Genomic DNA, 19,484 nt, shown 5'->3' with positions numbered 1-19,484 from the left:
AAGCTGATGACGTGCTCAACTGCATACAAGCCAAACTCAGCACTGACAAACATAGGCAAACTCTGTTGGAGTGAAAGGAAATGGAATTGAGTTTGCCAAAGATGAATTAAGTCCCGGTCTTTTTGAAAGATGAATAGGCTCCAGGTTGATTGCTGTGTAAATGGTAATGTTTAACTGTACTTTACATTTCGTATGCTAATTTTAGAAATGTTTCTATTTCTTTCTGAATTAAAACAGATTCAGAACTATCATAGTAGATTAATAACCCATAGATTCTCACTTATTCCAAACTGCTATCTTAAAGGTGTTCCTCGTGAACGTATGCTAGATTTATACCCAGGCTACGGTCATTTTACTCTATCACATACAGGAGGAGATGTCTTAGAAATGATAACTGAAATCAAAATATTTTGAGTATGAGATATAAATACATCAAGCATAGTGAGCTATTGAGCTATTTAGACACTGATATTCAAGGTCTTTTGAAGAAACATAAAACCATACATTTCACTGGGCCAAAATTTTCCAGGCAGAAATCTTTGGCCTTTAAATAAATAAATAAATAAATAAGAAAACACTTTCCACATCCTGAAACTGAGATAGTTTTATGCTTCTCTGGTTCTTAATACTGCTTTCCCTGTTATAATATTCTGGTACTCAGAGATGGTGAGAGTAACTGCAAAGAAAAGGAACTGGGTCAGCACAAACCATGTTACTCCCAGCATTCAAGAAGTCTTCTATCTAATCTAAGGTTCCTTGCTCTACTCCTTACTCTAACAAGAAAAGAGTTGCTGCTCCAGACAGACATAAAGAAGGAGAAGCAAGGCCTTTCTGAAGGGCCTGATCTGGGTAGGCAGACTTCAGGATAAATATGCAGTTTGTATCTGTTCTAAGGATTCTGAAAGCCCTGACTGAAGCTTAGATAAGGGATCTTTAGTTCTGTGAAGTTGAATCACATATGTACACATGGAGTGATGCCACCATGCAGGTAATGTAGAATTACTCTGTTCATGAGTAGTACATCTGGGTGTAGAATTTGTTACACGTGCACCGGTCATTTCCACACATGATTTATTTTGTAGTAATCCCTTTTCCAGAAGGTCATCAATTTCCCTAACATTTGGAAAATAGCTCATAATGGTGAGAAAACCTTTGTATATTAACTTCACAGGCAAACTTGGGATTTGATCACATAATAAGGGGAAGCACAAATTGTAAGATATGTCTTGCTAAATTGGTACTAACAGGTCCATCCAAACTTTAGGCCTGTGGTATAAAATGTCTGTTATTAGCCTGCTTCAGATTGTCTTCCAAACCAGAATGTTTCAAAGGACAACACAAGAAATCTTCACATTGGTATATTTTGGCAATGAGCTTTTGTCCATGATGTAAAAGATGAGTTCTGAAAATATTTTTCCTAAATTTCCTTTACCAAATATCCCAGTTTTCCTATGGCAGGACTAGGGAAGTGATTGTCCCCATGTACTCAGTTCTGGTGAGGCCGCACCTTGAGTACCGTGTTTAGTTTTGGGCCCCTCACTACAAGAAGGACACCGAGGTGTTCGAGCAAGCCCAGAGAAGGGCAACAAAGCTGGTGAGGGGTCTGGAGAACAAGTCTCATGAGGAGAGGCAGAGGGAGCTGGGGTTGTTTAGCCTGGAGAAGAGGAGGCTCAGGGGCGACCTTATCGCTCTCTACAGTTACCTTAAAGGAAGCTGTAGCGAGGTGGGGGTTGGTCTGTTCTCCCACGTGCCTGGTGACAGGACGAGGGGGAAGGGGCTAAAGTTGCACCAGGGGAGGTTTAATTTGGATATTAGGAAGAAATTCTTTACCAAGAGGGTTGTTAGGTGTTGGAATGGGCTGCCCAGGGAAGTGGTTGAGTCACCATCCCTGGAGGTCTTTAAAAGATGTTTAGATGTAGAGCTTAGTGATATGGTTTAGTGGAGGACTTGTTAGGATTAGGTCAGAGGTTGGACTAGGTTATCTTGGAGGTCTCTTCCAATCTAGATGATTCTGTGATTCTGTGAAAGAGGATAAAGAGGTGGACCTGAAAACTATGCTGTCTCATTTCAAAAAAATCTTAACATTAAATTTGGAAATTTTGGAATTCTAGTGTCTAAAAATATTTGTACTTTGACCACAACTGTGAAGGAAGAGATTACTTTTTTTTTTTTTTTTTTAACTCTTTTTCCCTATTAACTGAACCATATAAACACACTGAATTAGGTAGTAATAAATAAGAATTAAATAATCACTTATATCATGATGCATCATCTTTCCACTCAAGAGAAACTAGTGCTCTAGAATGGCCATCACTTCTCTGCATCTTGATCAAGATCAACATCATGACATATACTCAATTTTTAATGATTTACCTTGCTTGGTTCTGGGAGAAGCAGCTGGAAGCTCATGTAGATGACTACAGTCTCAAGAGAACAATCTGTACATGGGGGCTGTCAGTCAGAGGTGATACAAAGCGTAAACTGGAAGCCAGCATAAACTGATGTCTACATCAGTCTGCATGAGGTGTTGTGGGTGATCAGCTTTATAGCCAAGGGACTGGCTCCATCACACAGGGACAAAGCTGTTGCTATTGATCCTTCACCAAGGTAGAAGTGAATAACTAGCTTTATGAAGACAAAATTAAAACATAATTCTTAAAAGTATGTTTCTGAGATCTTTCACACGCATAGCATACAAGAATAAAGTTATTTCCTTGTACAATTATTATGATGATGTTCACGGAAATGTATGGGGATGTAAACATTACTGCATATGATTTAAAAACAAACAAATAAACAAAAACATTGTCAGTTATTAAAATTTCAAAAACAAATGAGAAGCATCTCATGTTAGGTATGCTATGCCAATAAAAGACAAGGAAGAAGTAATTAGTCTATCACAATTACAGTAGTAACATCACAGCTATTTCCTCAACTATTTTAATTTAATGGGATTCAAGGTTTTTAATTAATCTGAGGCATATATCCAGTATTGTCCCATATACTGATAAGGATACATTTCTGAACACTTCATTTCAAATGTTCCTTCTACTGAAGCACATATAGTTTGACATCATAAACAGTAAGGGTTAAGGAAAAAAGAGTTAATGCTTTCTAGTAGGGTTTTGCTTTTACTTCTTTCCTTTATATTGCAGGTTCAAGTCAAAAGGGGAACATAATTTAAAAAAAGTCTTGATTAAATTTGTGCCGTATTCCTCCTAAAGTTGTATAAGATCGGCAAGGAACATTAAAATAATTGTTTTAATGATGCAAAATTAAAAGTTTATTTTCAACCTATAGATTCCTATAGTAAGAGAACGTACTAAAATGTAATCTAGCCAACTTACTTCAGTTGACAAAGACCTAATTGACTTAAATATAAATAAATAAATAAAGTGTTGAGATATTCTTTGTTCCATCGGTGTTAAACATTTTTAGGCACCGTTTCTGTAAAAACATTGGAGCAATTAGTGGCACATCAATGATTTTTTGCCCAGTAGACATAATAAAACATAGAATAATATAAATATGGCCACTAACCAATGAAATGCTTAGATCCTTCATGTGTTAAATTCTGTTTATACCCTACAGATAAAGAATTGCACCCTCAGTATATAATCAATATTCAATCAATTCTCTCACTGGAGCAAACATTTTCCATTTGACCGACATTAAATAATGCCCAAAACACAAATGACAATAGCCTGTAGAACTTCCACTGAAGTAGTAACCTCTAATTCACAAGTGACAAAATGAACTATGCATCCTTAAATTGAATAGAAATGCCTAACCATGAATTGAGGTTAACAGAAGAAAGACTCTTTCTAGCAAAATGCTTTCCATTATATATCTTCTTCTTATCATTTTCAAATTTCATTTTTGACATATTTTCCTCACTAGAGTTAAGTTTCACTTGTGATCTCATGGGATGGACTGTATGCAGCTGCTGAAGTTTTGACAATAAAAACACAACTGCCCCAGAGAATATGCTTTTTTCTAATTAAAAAAAAAAAATCTTGTTCTATGTAACTCTGCTTATTTATGCATAATATACCACTGAAAATTTTAATTCTCGAGAAAACACGTGTAGCACAATTAATATAGAGATATTCCCTCTTTCCCCCAAAACTACTTTCTGGGCACTTGGAGAGAGCATCTTTAAGAATTAATGATTGATAGTTCATGATCCCAAAGATGGCAGTGGCACTATGCATTGGAAATCAAGTCAGCCTCCCTTTTCTTTCTGCGGCCTTCCAATGGTTATTGTCCTACACAGAAAGTGTATGTGTGAGGGTGTGTGCCTATATGTTGGACATACATATATTTACACTTCTCATCTTCTTAAATCTTTCTCCATGTATACATATTTATTTTAAAAGCTTAAAATAATCTCTACATATGAAGCAGCGTATTTTCAAGGCCCATACGTATTTGCTAAACAATAAATATCCTACAAAGCCTTACACTTCCGTACTACCACTCTTTCACACCTCAGAGCCTTTCCCTAGTAGATTAACACCTGAAATAACAAACTAGTAAAACACTGAGACCTGACACATTTTTATTTTATTTTATTTTATTTTGTGATAATCAGAACTTCATGTCTACAAGAAAGAAAAAAAAAAAAAAAAAGAAAAAAAAAGGAAATAACTCTTTAGTTTGCTCACAGGCACAGTACCAAGTTAGTCTAATTCAAAATGAATGCCATAGTTCCTGGATTACAGACAGTTATGTACTTGGATCTACTTTGAAGTGAAACCTCTGTTTTATTTGTTGTTCACTTCTCTGCATATTGGAGGAGTGCTGGTGCACTTCAGGTATAAACCTGGCGTAATTCAGTAAGAATTCTGATATTCATTTTTCTGGGGCTAGAACTGTACATATTATTAATTGCTTATATTGTCATGCTAAATACAAGATGCATTTTTTTAAATACAAAAATGGACTAAAATGAAAACCAAAAAATCTCTCCCTATTGAATAAAGAAGTCACTGTTTTTTGTTGTTGTTTTTGTTGTTGTCAATAGCAGCTCAACAAAAAGAGCTTTTGCATATGCTATCATTGTATTTTGCCCCTCATTACAGCATACTACCATCTGAAATACTTTCTGCCCAGTGTACTACAATTCCACAGTTTCTTCCTTCAGGTGCCAGAACAGCATGCAATGTCACATAGATTCTGAAACTATTGAGCAGCCTTGGTTTGCACTGTGTATAACGGAAGTTAGAGCAGAGGCCCTTGGAAAACCAGTGGAATCATTTCATTTGAAGGACTATTCTGATGACCTTCATTATATTTTAAATCCCAATGTACATATCAATTACAAATTGACAAGAATTAGTTTTGTTCTTGCTCACTCATTAGCTATCAGAATTCATCCATGGGCTCAAAGTTCTCCACCACAATAAAGAAGATCTCTGGCTTATCCTAGATTTCAGATATCTTCTGTTCAGCAGCCTAGTTCTATTGCCTGGTAATCATGCTTGCCAAATACACAGAATCAATATTAGAAGACATGTTGTACAATAAACCTAAGAACTTGCCTTGCAGTTGAGGCAAGAAATGCAGCAGCAGAGTTACAGGTTATAAAGTTGTCATATCCAAGAAGGAGCTGGACGCAATGATAGATATCAGCCCTTAAATGGAACTGAAGGTTGAGAGAACATAGATGTTCTGCAGCATTTGGGGCTTAATTTAAACAAGAAACTAAGAAAGCTGGCATGCAAACTAGATGCACCAAGATCATTGACATCTTAAAGTCTGGAGAACTAATACAAACGTAACATATTCTGGAAGGAAGTGATGGTGATAATTAACAACTGAATTGAATGAAAGGCAGTAAAGTCAATGATCATTCTATTAAAAATAGCAAAAATGCTGGGAAAGGTATATATTACAAATATGCACTTAGCAGAATTGTAACTTGGAGGTATGGAACTGTATATTTATTACAGGAAACAATAAGTAATGGGTCATAACGTGCCCAATATCAACTTGCTAGGAGAATTTATCACAGAAAATTTGAGTATGACTTTGAGATAAAAATACTATCAATGTAATTAATGAACAGTAATTCTCTCTCCTCGTCCAAATAAAATACTATGTAACAAAAATCTACCCTGCCTACTTGCATTTTTTGGGTAGGATTGACACCTAATCTTGGTACCAGCTGAGACAGTGGTTATTTCCACTGAACTTATTGGGACCGTTAAGATTTCTGCATCATGGTGTGGAGAGATAGATCCCCTCTGACCTTGTCTCAGTAACGATTAGCCTGAGCAACATGTTGTACCATGGCATCTATACCACTTTCAATGTCCAAGTTAGTGGGTATATACAGGTGTTCTTCTGAGAGGACTTATATCCAATGATCCATTCATCTTGTTAATTCTATGAGAACAAGTTTTCTCCTAATTACCGTATTTTATATATGCAGCATTATAATTTACACACCTATCATGCCTATCCCAATAAAAATAAAGAAAACTGAGCACCATAACCATTTGGAATATCGATTATATTAAACCTACCCACCAACTTCACAGTAAAAATAATTTGAAACTTCAAATGTAGAATCAGGAATATTTTCTATAAGCAAACAAAAAAAAATTTATTTTTTAATGTAACTATTAATCTTTTAATACAATTTCACCCAGTATTCTGCTAATTTCTGAGGTAATGTCTGTTTTGGTAAACATGATTTTAGAGGATGCCATTTTTATTAACTCTCATTTTCTTTATCCCTTCTAAATATCCCTTTCTGTCCAGCAATTCCTATCAACACAATATACTTAAAAAAATCTAATAGGAATAATAGTTGGACAAGACATAGATATTACAAAGAACTCTGTATTACACTGTACCATACATTACAATTTCCTTGGGACGAGGTTTAGTTGTATCCTTAGTTGTATCCTTTTTTATTCCAGACCTGTAATTATATTCACTGAAGTAGTTTAGTATTAGGCACAGCGGGTCTTGCAGAATTAGGGATTTCTATCTGGAACTATCACTGGACTTTCACAAGATTTTTTTAAGTGAGTAAAAAGAACAAAAGTTTTCTTATGCCTTAAGTAAGGTTGCATGGTTATGATTCAACTGTAAACTAAAATAAACCCAAACTTATCTTTCAAATCTAACTCATTTTGAATAAGAGTTAAATTAGCACCATGTCATGGGACAACGTATAGTTTTGTTCTGCTGATGTATAAGACATTTGGCATAAAACTGAACTCTTAAGTTTAACCTTAGATTTTAAATAGTTTGGGGCCCAAATTCTCTTCTCTGATATGTTATTCTAAATCTGAAGTAGATATGCTCAGGAGGCTAATTTGAACACACTGGTAAATCGAGAGCAATATTTATCTTCATTCCTTCATGCTTGAAAAATAACTTATCAAAATGTTTTAAAATGTCTTGCTGGTCTCCCAGTACAAAGACAAATTTCAGCTCCCTACTCCTTGTAAGCTTGTATAGCTCATTTCTCCACTGTCATGGGGAATATGCATGGAAAGAACAGTTAATGCAAAGTTTTTTATTTCGCAAGACTTCTTTCAATCTAAATGCATGGAAGCTATTTTGGTTCTGTGGAAAGTGTTTGGATAAAGGTAACAAAGAAAATCTCATGAGAATGACAAACTATTCTAGTTCCCCCAATGTGATATTCAAAAATAACCTGATGTTGAATCCTGTCTTTGTGAAAATACGTATTTGGGTTCTTCATGAAAAGACGACCATGGTTACACATCAGAAACTGTGGGAGAGTTATGAAAAAGACTGCCCGTGAGGAGCTTTCATAACTACACTTGAAAACTGCATGAGGCACTTAATTTAAATAAATAATAATAAATAAAAAAACACACAAACACAGATTTCATAGAAATCAGGCAAAGTAAAGTATATTATGACAGAAAATTTAATACCACTAGATATAACAACTCAAAGAAACAACTTATATTTTCAGTGACATCCTACTAGAAATCCTAGCAGAAGATGAAGACAGCTTTTTGATTAGTTGGAATATATATTTCTTCTGAATATAGTCTTCAGAGTAAGTGCTCACTCTCACTAACGAAGTCACCAAGAAAAAAAAAATAATAAAAAAATGGACAGATCTGTCTGAGAAGGCCTTTGGACACGTGGGGATAAAAGGGAGAAGTAAAGTCAGCTGAATGATGGGCGAATGAGTGTCTTTACGGCAGACGTAGGTGCCATTCTTGGTCTTGTAAGACACATGATACAACTCTTCATATGGATGAGAAATACACAACACAGGATATATCCCTGACACCTAAGGGGAAAAAGACCTAAAGAGTCATTTCCAGGCAGGAGCACAACAGCTCAATGCAGGTTTGAGCATCCATCCTATTTCAGTGCTGCTGTTTCAGTCCATCCCATTTCAGTGGCTGCCTATGTGGTCATGTTCCATTGCCCCCCAATGAACCCAGAAGAAGTACAGCACAGCTGTTATTTCCCTGACACAGCTCAACACCAGAGCCTGTCCTTGAGTTGTCTGCAAGCCACTTTCACACTGGGCATCACAGACCAACCAGTCTTGTCCTACACTCTGTTTTATGTATCTACAAATGAGCAGTACCTGAGCAGGATGCCTGACAGTTAGTGTCTCACCTTTCTGTTTCCAGACTCACTGAAGACACACAATGATTGACTTTCCATTGACTTTCTTTGACTTTCCATTATGGCCTGAGCTAAGTGTACAGTCCCCACGGCAGTAAGGATGAGGTCCCATCCCCTCTTGACTCCTCATCCTTCATCCTGTGCTCCAGTCACTTGCCTCCTAGAATTCACCTGCTGGCACACCAGGCCAGCTCTCCTCACTATGCAAAAAGTTAACTAAGCCCAAAAACTGAAATAAAATACAAAGCATGTGGGGAGATTCAGGGCAGTGACCTGAATTAGCTCATCATGTGGATAGATTAAAGCTAGAACCAGTTCTCAGAGCCCAGGAGGGAAAGTGTATTTCAACCCTCCTGTTATTCAGCTCATTGATAATACGGAGTTTCTTTTCCATGGAAAAGAAAAAAGGGAAAATGCACAAAAATGGGGTTTCCTTGCATTCTTTCTTCTATATAAGGCATTGCTCTGGATGTTTTGCGTTTCAAATGCAAGAAGCAGTTGAGCTGCTCAATTCTTTTCTAAGTCAAACACGGGTCTGATTTTCTGCAATAAGAGCTGCCAATCCAAATATATAACTGATTCTAAATGATTCTAAACTCAGTATGTAGCTGAATGCAACACATTTCCTGACTGACGGGAACATTAACTGTTCTTTTCAGCTGATGCTCAGGTACTACCAGCTGTAGTATAAAGCTGCAGTTAATGTGCTGGTGACAGGAGTTATAAGAAAAGGGTTGATGACTTGCATATAAAGCCTCACAGTTTTTTCCCCCCAAACATATCATCAAAACAGATACTAGTTTGTATCCTTGCTGGTTTTTATTCAAAGAAGGGACGAATATGAAAACTTGACTGTTTTTTAAGCTCTAGATCTGCCCTGTCTGCACTGGAGAAAACTCACTTTGTGACTGCCCACAGGACACTGCACCTGTGCCAGTGACGACTGGAGACATCCTCCCTTTAAGGATGTTCAGCAATTTCACCCCTGTAGCGTACAATATATTTATTAAAACTAAAGGTTAACAGAAAATAAAGCCTTATTACGTATAATACTGATCAAGAAAATTCATTTTCAAAGCTGCATAAATATTTGGGAGCTTTATGCAACTACTAAGTTAGGAATAAACATCTTAAATGAGAGATAACTGTTGTCCACAACAGACTTTTTCCCTAAGCCACATTATACTAGTAACTATTGCTCTCGAGTTTGTACTTTTCTTTTTTTCATTCTCTTGAAAAGAAGACCTATATGAGGTATTTTGTATTCTGCCTTGAAAAGGCCTTTTGCATTTTTTTTTTCCTTGAAAAGTGTACGTTGAGGGTTTGCCCACAGAACATAAAGAATTAAGCAAAAGTAAACAATCACCCATGACCAGTCACACTGAAAACCAGCAGCATATTTTTCAGTCAGGATACAACTCTGTGGCAATCTGGTTTGGGCTGCCCGTAACCACCTGTTCTGAAAAAGCAAGAAAATCTAGAAATTCATAGGAACACTACTACCCCTTTCCATGAAACAACTAATAACGTGGGGCAGATCACACAGCAGAAGCTTCTAAGGCCAGAACTTAATTATTTTTTACTTGATTTGTCTCCTTTTTTTTTGTCCAGTTTCCTCAGACTGTACAATGATCACACTGTGCGAGTGTCTGTGCCACTCAGTTACTCACCTGCTAACTTCTGAACTTGTCACCCCATTTCAAGACTTTATGAAATAAGGCGTGTAATTTTCTTCACAATAAACCACTGATCAGAGATGAGCAACCTACCATGCGACTTCTGGGTGGCTGCATCTCAACTTCACCTACTACTAGCTATTTACAGGGGCGCTCTCCAGAGAGGCAAATCCCTAAGAAACCAAACTCTTAGTTTCCCTCTTCTTGGTTTCTCTTCACTAGGGTCTCTGGCAGGCATCAAGTAAAAAAAAAAAAAAGTCAGTGGGTTACAGCCCAAGAGATAGTCATTGTTTAATCTCCTTCTTGCTGAACTGCACCACCCTAACCCCCACGAATCCCTCAGGCAGTGCCACTCTATCAGGAAATGTTTTGGATGGCTTTGCATGAAAACTAGCTGTGGCAGAGGTGACCTGCTGCCAGGCCTCCTGGCCAAGCACAGTCCGTGCCCACCACCACGCAGCTGTGCTTGGATCTGAACCGTCCCCACTTGTCACGGCCAGACCTGGCCGGGGTCGGTGGCAGGGAAGGCTCCCGGCCCTGCAGGAGCATCCTCCGGGAAGGTGCAGCAAGCCCCGTGCCCAGCACGCACCGCATCCTATGCGCCCACCCCAGCGAGCCTAGAAAAAGGCATCGCACGATGAACCGTTCGAGTTGAAGAGGAAGTTTACAGGAGTACGTCGGGACATCTGCTTCCCCGATCATTTTTCCCCTTTGTTCACATCAGAGCAGCGGTTCTAAATCTGGAACGGGGCTTCCGCGGAGCCACGCTCAGAGGAGGCTGGAGGTCAGCCCGAGCGACCCTCTCTTCCCTCGGGACCCCCAGCCCCAACCTCCCTTGGGGCGCAGGGGCTCCCCCGCGGGCGCGGAGCCGAGCAGCCCTCGGCAGTGCTCGACCCCACCAAAGGCAGAAAGAAACCTCCCCGGGGGCCGGGGCTGGCAGCGCGGCGGCTCTTCCTTACCTCGTACCGCAGGGGGCTGCCGGGGGGCGGCGGCGGCGGCCGTGATGGGTCGGGGGTCGGGCGGCGGGGCGCCGCCGCTGTACCGCCGGGAGATGACCCGGTCCCGCCGCGGGGGCCGGGGGGGCAGCGGGCGGCCGTCGTCGCCCAGGGCTTGCAGGAGGAGGTCGAGGAGCGCCCCCCGCTCGGCTCCGGTGGCGGGCACGTCCCTGCCCTCGGCGCCCGGCGGCGGCGGGGCCGAGGCCAGCAGCAGGAGCACGATGGCGGGCAGCGCCTGGCGTTTCTTCGCCCCTCGCATCTCTGCGGCGCTGGGAGGAGGCAGAGAGCGAAGGCGGTCAGCTCCGGGCCCGGCCCGCAGCCCCCCCGCCCGCCCCCCATGCCGCGGCCGCCCAGGCTCCCGCACGCCGACCCCGCGGGATGGCGGCGGGATGCGGGGCCCCGACGGGACCCCCAGGGCCGGCTCCGGCAGCCCCCGGGCAGCCCCCGCCGCGTTCCGCCGGCTCCCCGGTGATGAAGAAGGATTAGGGGAAAGGCATTAGCCCCCCCGCACGGAGCGCGCTGCGGGGCTTTGCGGGGGATTTGCTCGGCCGCCGTTGCCCCCCGGGGGTCCTGCGATGGGGGCTGCCTCCGTCCTTCGCCCTCGAAGCGGGGCGGCACGGCACGGCACGGCTCGGCATGGCACGGCACGGCTCGGTACGGCTCGGCACGGCGGCTCCCGGGCGGGAGCGGACAGAAGGACAGCCGCACGGAGCTGAGTTTGTGGCGAGTCGCATCGGAAACCGCCGCGAAGCAGGGCGTAAAGGGCAAACCCAGTTACACGGGGCTGAGGCGCCGTAATGCCCCTAAGTAAGCTAGCCTAATTATAGCCAACGGTTCGGATTAAGGGGGAGGCAGGAGAATTCGGTTCTCTACCAACTGCTTTATACTTGGCCTCGCTCGCAAATCCTCTTTGGGCGAAAGAGTTAATCGGAGCCGCTGGGGAGACGGCTCTCCCCGACGGCCCGGGACCCTCTGTCCGTCCGTCCATCCGTCCGTCCGCCGCCCGGCAGAGCCGCGGGAAGAGCCGGCGCTGGAGGAGCAGGGGCGCGGGGACCCCCGGCTCCAGAAGGGCCGGGACGCCCCCTCCGAAGAGGTGGCAGCTTACCTTCCTTCAAGCACGGGCAAACCCCGGCGAGCGGCCGCGGGCCAGGGACAGACGTCCTCTGCCGTCGCCCGAGAGCCCGTGTCCCCTCGGAGGCTCCGCCGGGCGCGGAGCGGGGCGGTCGGCGCTGAGCCCGAGGAGGGGGGATGCGCCCTCCAGGGCCATGCGCTTCTCTTATATAGTCCGTACCGGAGTACTCATTCAAGTACTATCGACTTTAGGTGGGTGGCAGTCTATGGAGACACCTCTGGTAATCACTCTTGGGCTCAGAGAAGGTCTTTTCTGACAAACTCCCTCCTCCCCGTTTGTCCCCCGGTGGATGGCAACTGAAAGCTGCGCTTGAAGAGCCTCTGATCTATTCGTGAAATTAGATTTCCCCGAAGACTGGGAAACGCTTACTAATAAAGCTGCCGGCTCAAGAGATTAAAATGTGCTTTAACTTAGGGGGATTCCCTTGGGAATACAGCAGGAGAACTATTTTTTTCCCCTCTTACTGAACAAGGAAGCCATGAGCGCATACAGATTTGGTTCTGTTTGGACAGCGAGGGAAGTGGTAGACTGTCTTTGGTGGGTGAATTCACAAAAGAGACACCTTGTGAAAGTCTGTTTCTCTCCTTTTTTTTTTCTTTTCTTACTTTTGACAACTAGACTTAATGAAAAGATAGCAAAAGAAGACGCTGACCTGATGAATCTCACAAGTTAAAGTAACTTGCATCCTAGAGCCGTAAAAAAGTGAAAAAATAATTGGTGAAGGAGATCTCTGCTTTCAGAAAGCAGTGCATACAGGTGGTCTGGGAGTAGATTGTAAAGCAATACACGTTTTAAAATCATACCAGACAATATTTCACATTATGACAGAATTTGCAAGTGTAACTCTTCATCAGAAAGTACCCCGAGATATTTAATTAATAAGAGTGGAAGAAAAATAAAAAACACTTGAAATATCCTTGAATATGTGAAAATGGAGATTTTAGATTTGGAAGAAATTTGAACTGTTTGCATCTGTCTGACATATGATATTTCTCTACAAACTTTGTCTCTTTCCCAAAAGGTCATGCCTACCCTTCTCTGGTTATCTCAGGCAGAGCACACACAGGGCTGCATCTCACAGGGGCTGTGTCTGCGCTGCTGATGGGAAAACAGCTTCTTGCCCACCTCCACAGAGGGAAATACCACAGAGATTGGGGATCAAACCACATTAAACTATTCAAGGGTTATGAAGGGTTGTACCATTTTTTTAAAATTATTATTTTTTTAAGATGTCGGTGTTTTAAGAGGAAGAGTTGTACCACTTTTTTATTATCATTTTTTTTAAGAGGTCGGTGCATTGCACTAAGCAAATTGGCCTGACCTGTGGATTCCCAGGATAACGGAAGGGAAGTGGCAATCTCTCATGATTTACTGCTTCTGTCTCTTTATTGGGGGCATATAAGGATTTTTTTTCTGGTCAAGGTGACAGGCCAAGTGAAGAGAAAAAAAGGAGAGCTGTTACAAGTTGAGAAATAAAGAAGTGTGCCTATTTAACAACTCTAAAACAAATCCCAAACCTTCTCTTCCCTTGTTTGTTTTATATTGTTCTTAGAGATGTATATTGCCACCACAGAATGGGACTGAATTGTCCTGTAGAAATGATCAGAGCATTACCTTGATTTGGGCTCCTTTGCACACCTTCATAACTGGTCATAGATTAGGTTTACACCTTTTAGCACTGGAAACAGGACCCGTGGAAGTCTACATGGCACTATTAAGAGAGATTTTTTTTTCTCACTTAAAAAAAATACAAACAACAGTCTTTATTGGATATCTTTTCAAGACAGGTAGCAGAATACTCACAGGAACTAAAAACAATATTGCAAAAAGCAAGCAAATAACACCTCTTCCCCATGCCCCCAAAAGATCTCCAAGGCCTGCAAGCTGCCATAGCTGGCTATGCAATCATGATGAACAACATCCTGAAACTGCTCATTTGGGAAGGTTTGTGAGTTCCTGAGCAAGCACTGTCAAATATATCACCTACTTTCCACGGGTTTCTAAGATACAATCCTGTTAGTGTCTTATTTATTTTTAAAAAAAAAAAAAAAATGTTTTAAAACTCTATACCAGAACTCAACTAGGCCTGTTACCACAGTGAGCCACCCAGCTTTAACTTTCTCCTTTATCTCCACTGTCACTTGCTTTCCAAAGTAGGGATCCTTTGGAAAAGCTGTATCTTCCTTTCCTTGGATTGACATTGTACTCATCCAGAGGACAATAAACTGTTTCTTAACTACTGTTTTAAATTGAAACAAATTGACAGGGCGGGCACTTCATTTATTACCAGGATTTTCCTTTTTCTTTTTTTTTTTTCAATATTATCCTTTGTGTATTTTCAAAAGGAATAAACAAGAGGTCAAGTAAAACAAGAGAGTAGCTTTCTCTGAGAGGCAGATCTGTCAGGCCCTAAAGTTACTGCAATGATTCCCATTCACTGATGTGGGGGTTGGATCAAGCCTTAAAATGAAAAGAACCAATTAGAGCCATGCATATCTAAATCACAAGCTTTAAGTAGCTTTTTCAGATTATTTTATTCCTTAAAGACTTCTTAAAAACAACAACAAAAACCAAAAACATTTGTTTTCTACTATTCTGCAAAGCCTTTTTAAAATTGTCTTAATATTTGAATTCTTCAGAGAGTATTTGAAGGAATGACAGCCATAGATAAACCAAAGGAAGATGACTGCTTTACTAATCCCAGGCAATTCTGGCAGGTTGAAAACCCATTCTCAGGTCACAGTCACATTGACCCTTTTTGTTCATAGCCCTACCATGCCTCCTCCTCATTACATGGAGAAAGAACCTCAGCATGAGGTTTACATCAAAGAGAGCATCTTAAGACTGCACTCAGTGTCTTGTTTAGGAAAATGAAAGCATGTTCATAGTAAACCCAAAATAAGTCCGGTTATTTGCTTCTTTTAGCCAGTGGATTTAAACAAGTGAATCACATTTATTTCCTGTGGCATGTTCTTTTTGGTTCTGATGTGTCTTAGCCACGAGTCTATCACTGAATGAAGTTAAAAGCAAACTAGTTAAATCAAAGAATCATAGGGCTGACAGGGACTTGGAGAGATGATCTAGTGCTTTCCATTGCCCAAGGCAGAACCAACTATACCTATGTCAACAGGGCTCAGTAAGAAACTAACCTTTATTTTTTCCCATCAAGCTCAATACTTCAACCCAAATCCATTAAATGAACGATTGGTAAATGTTGGTTTAGTAGTTATTTTTTTATCTCAGGATTTATAGTGAAATATAAACATTATCTAAATGTATTCCCAAAGCACATACTCAAATAAAAGACAAGCTAAAGCAAAGATTTAAAATTTAGGTGTCTCACTGTTTCTAAATAAATCTGTCAGCCAAAGATTTCCATGGCCACTCAGCTAAAACACAATGAAAAACAGAGAGAAATCCTGGTTCTGTTGAAGTCTATGGGAATTTTCCTGTTGACTTTGTTGAGCTGGGATTTAAAGCAGGGTTGTTACTAAAGCAGAGATGAGGAAGTGAAAAATGACCACAGAAATATGAATGTATTAGCCAAGGCAGTAATTTATAGATGCCTGCTCTGATTTCTGATCAGTAACAGAGGATTCAGGCTGGTTTTTAAATCACACAATTTTTTTTTTTAATCAGAGTATTTAAATAGCCATATATATGCGCCTATTAAAGCTGATATAAAAATACTCTTTGTGTAGAGGACTTGATCAGATGATTGCCTGCATAACTTTGCCATTCTTTGTATCTATGAATCTACAGATTTATTTTTTTCCAATATTTCTTCCAGCAACTTTTAAGTCACAGGACTTGCTGATGAATTGACAGACTGTGGAAGGCCATACTGTTTAAGTAAAATAATACTGCTAAAAGAGATGTGAGAATCTGAGTGCCATATATATATCATAACTGGAAACTTACTTAATCTCTTAAATTCATGAAAAAAATGTTATAGAAATAGAGAATTGTGGTATATTCTTACTGAATTTTAGTTAGCATGTCAGCTCTGTTGTAGTGGAAATTAAACTAGAGATTTAAAAATGTATTCCACAAAATCAATATCATAGTCTTTCCACTTGAAGTATAGCAATTAGTTTTACTATTATAAACATATCTAACTATTTTTGACTAAAGTGTTAAAATGATCTTTACTGACTTTTTCATTAAGAAATTCTGTCCTGAGGTCATCCTCATCTGGGTTTTGGAGGAGTTTTCTCCATGGAACTAAGACATAAGGAGTCATTTCTGGAGGACTTCTGGCTCCCCTGTGCTCTGGAAGGCTCAGCTGGAAACATGAATCAGCTTCTTAAAACTAAAACTAACCTGCAATTTTTTCAACAGAAATCAAAGAAGGGAGTAGGGAGAAAGAGTTTCAGTAGTGAAGGTTTTGATTGTGCCCCATCTGATTAGCTGCCTGCATCTGGGACTGTTCAGTTGAACGTGGACTGCAGGAGAAGCTAACTCCTTCAAAAGTATTGTCTAGATGTTATTTCACAAAAATCTACTTCTAATTATTTCTCCCACAGGACAATTGGTATTGGGAAGTTAAGAGCAAGAAATGCTCATAAAAATGCCTTTAAAACTGTTTCTCATAGAAGATCTTCTGCAAACCTTCCAAAAAAAAAAAAATGAGGAAAGACTTCAAACCCTGACAGATTTTTCAGGACCTCAGAGTGGTCTACTGAGAATGGGGCTCAAGGGCCAAGCAATACACAGTCTGACTAAAGGAACCTTTAGAACTGCTTTCAGTCCTTCATACTTTGTTGAGATGGGTGATTTGAAATCAGTTATCTGCATTACCATGTCTCTGAAGACTGACAGTTTATCTTAGAAAAATGTCCAATAGTTGTTTTGCTTATTGTCAGCTTCTGATTTGGCCAGAATTACTTTTAAGAAGGAAACAGCAGTCCCCACAAGAGTCCTGTGGCAGGCACCTGCTCTTATGGCACCCCACCTCCAAAACAAAAATAGGTACCAAATATTCCCACTAGTTGGGGTCCTTCTCTTTTGAACCCAGTCCTGGATTCTCAGCTGTGTTGGGTGTACCCAGAAGATAACATCCTGTTTCTAAGGACATGACAGCTTTTACACCTGTCCTTATAGATGTTAGAATTAATCCACAGATGCAGTGAGTCAAGAATAAATTTACTGCCTGACACTGAAGACACCTTCATCATGTGCCATTCATGAGAGCAGACAGGAACTTACTGCCAGCACCAAAATAACTTTGTATGTGACATGGCTTCCTAGAAGAGCTCCGTCTCACCAATATGAGGGCCATCATCTAACCAAACAGATCTATTTCCTTTCAACAAATCAAAACTAAACCATGTTTTCAGAGTTGGCAGCTAGGGAAATATCAAGCACAAGACCTTACATTCAAGTCTTGGAGTCTCTGATTTAGAAAAAAAAATATTTAATTTCCTCACTCAGTGAGAGCCTTCAATCAGGGGAACCTGAACCTAGGGATTTGAGGAGGCAAAGATGCAATGGCAGCCTTCACCACAGATGGGGAGAGTCACTGCAGGTGTGCTGCATTAGAGTGGTATAAGAGTCTAGAGCTCACTGCCCCCCTCTGCTGAGGTAATCATCTTTAAAAGAAAGAACATTTTGATAAGAAAGTCCTGCCAGGAATCCACAGTGGCAAACAAGGAGGCTTGAAAAGTTTTTTGAAAAAATGATCTATATGGACCACCCCAAATGAGAAAGTTAAGTTCATGCAACCTCCACACGGAGCAGAAGTTGAGACATGTGGTGTCATTCCCCACAGCAAAGATATTTCCTGATGATATATTACATTAAGGATAGACTTCCATAGTGGTACCTTGTGGTTGAACCCTGATTCCTCATCTGATTTCCCAGCGGGCCAGCAATTATAACACTGGAAAAGGCAAAACTAGTGGATTCACCCCAATCAGATGACAGTAGAAGCAAGCCTCAAAAGCTTCTTAACAGAAGTCCTAAATCGAGCAGGATGTGGCACAGCCTGTGCACGCCCATACATATGCAGAGATGGTCAGGTGTGCAGGACTCACTGCGTATGTGGTGCAAAGTTGCTGAACCTGCCACACACTGATGGTCATGATGCTTCAGAGCAAAAAAAAAAAAAAAAAAAAAAAAAAATCAAATGAGGTAACTTCATTTAGTTGAATGGCATGCACGTCGCCGTTGATTTGAGAAGAGATTTTCAGCAGGAATCAATTTGTAGACTAGCAGATAACAATGGAAACTGGTCGCCATTGCCAGTGCAGGCCAATTTGGGTACTGGAACAAGAAAGGCACCATTACTTGTGATGCAGCCAGATGCAGAGAGTGAAACTATCTCAGTGTGGACTCCAACCTGCAAAAAAACAGTTGTTCTGAAATAAAAGTTGTAACTGGCCAAAGCAGTTCTGCTTATATCCAGAAAGAGGAATCTCAACTGAAATGATTTCTCCCTGGTGAAACTGCTACTCAAGTCTTGTACTTCAGTCAACAATTCAAATCTTGGGAAGAATAATGGAATCTGGAGACAAACCAGAAACATGCTTTTAAGTTTGGGAAAAAATGTTAAAACACTCAAGCTTATCAGAGAGAACCTTAAGCTTAGCCTATAAATACCTACTCAGAAAATAAAAGATGTTAGGGAACTCTTTAATTTAGGAACATGAATTTGGAAAAGACCATGATGGTCATTCAGTCTGTAAAACCTAAAATTACCATCAAGAATGCAATAGACACTTGCTTCAAACAGAGTACAAAACATGCACTCCACATGCCCCTACACACTTGGGATGAAACAGTTTTTAAAATAGACTAAAGCAAGCTTAAAATGCCTGTAAGAGACTAAAAGACAACGTATAATGTCTGAAGGAAAATCAAGGGGAAAAAATCAAGAACAAGACAATGCCTTAAGTGCTTAGAGGAGTGGGGATTTTTTTTAATAAACTGACCCAAGGAACCAGGTCATCTACTTGCTTATGAATGTCAGAATGTTTCTGCCTACCTGACTTGGAGGAAAAAAATCATGATGACTCCAGCCCTGGTGACTGATTTATATCTGAG

At 40.7% G+C, this 19,484-nt stretch overlaps 1 protein-coding gene across 11 annotated transcripts in view; it reads right to left on the bottom strand.

Annotated features, from left to right (window-relative positions):
- ALKAL1 (ALK and LTK ligand 1) overlaps positions 1–19,484 on the bottom strand; it is a 67,066-nt gene that overhangs the window by 27,436 nt on the left and 20,146 nt on the right. For 9 of the 11 annotated variants that reach the window (XM_083825256.1, XM_083825260.1, XM_083825264.1 and 6 more), the window contains 2 exons: positions 12,414–18,945; positions 11,273–11,577 (listed from right to left, as the gene is read on the bottom strand). In XM_083825256.1, the coding sequence (XP_083681382.1) occupies positions 11,273–11,567 (295 nt within the window). In that variant the 5' untranslated portion in view covers positions 11,568–11,577; positions 12,414–18,945. The remainder of the gene's footprint in view (positions 1–11,272; positions 11,578–12,413; positions 18,946–19,484) is intronic. The other 2 variants (XM_083825262.1, XM_083825261.1) reach the window with 2 other exon arrangements.

This window comes from Anser anser (genome assembly GCF_964211835.1).
Source record: "Anser anser genome assembly, chromosome: 2".
NCBI classification, from domain to species: Eukaryota; Metazoa; Chordata; class Aves; order Anseriformes; family Anatidae; genus Anser; species Anser anser.
This window is presented reverse-complemented; position numbering and strand designations above follow the sequence as displayed.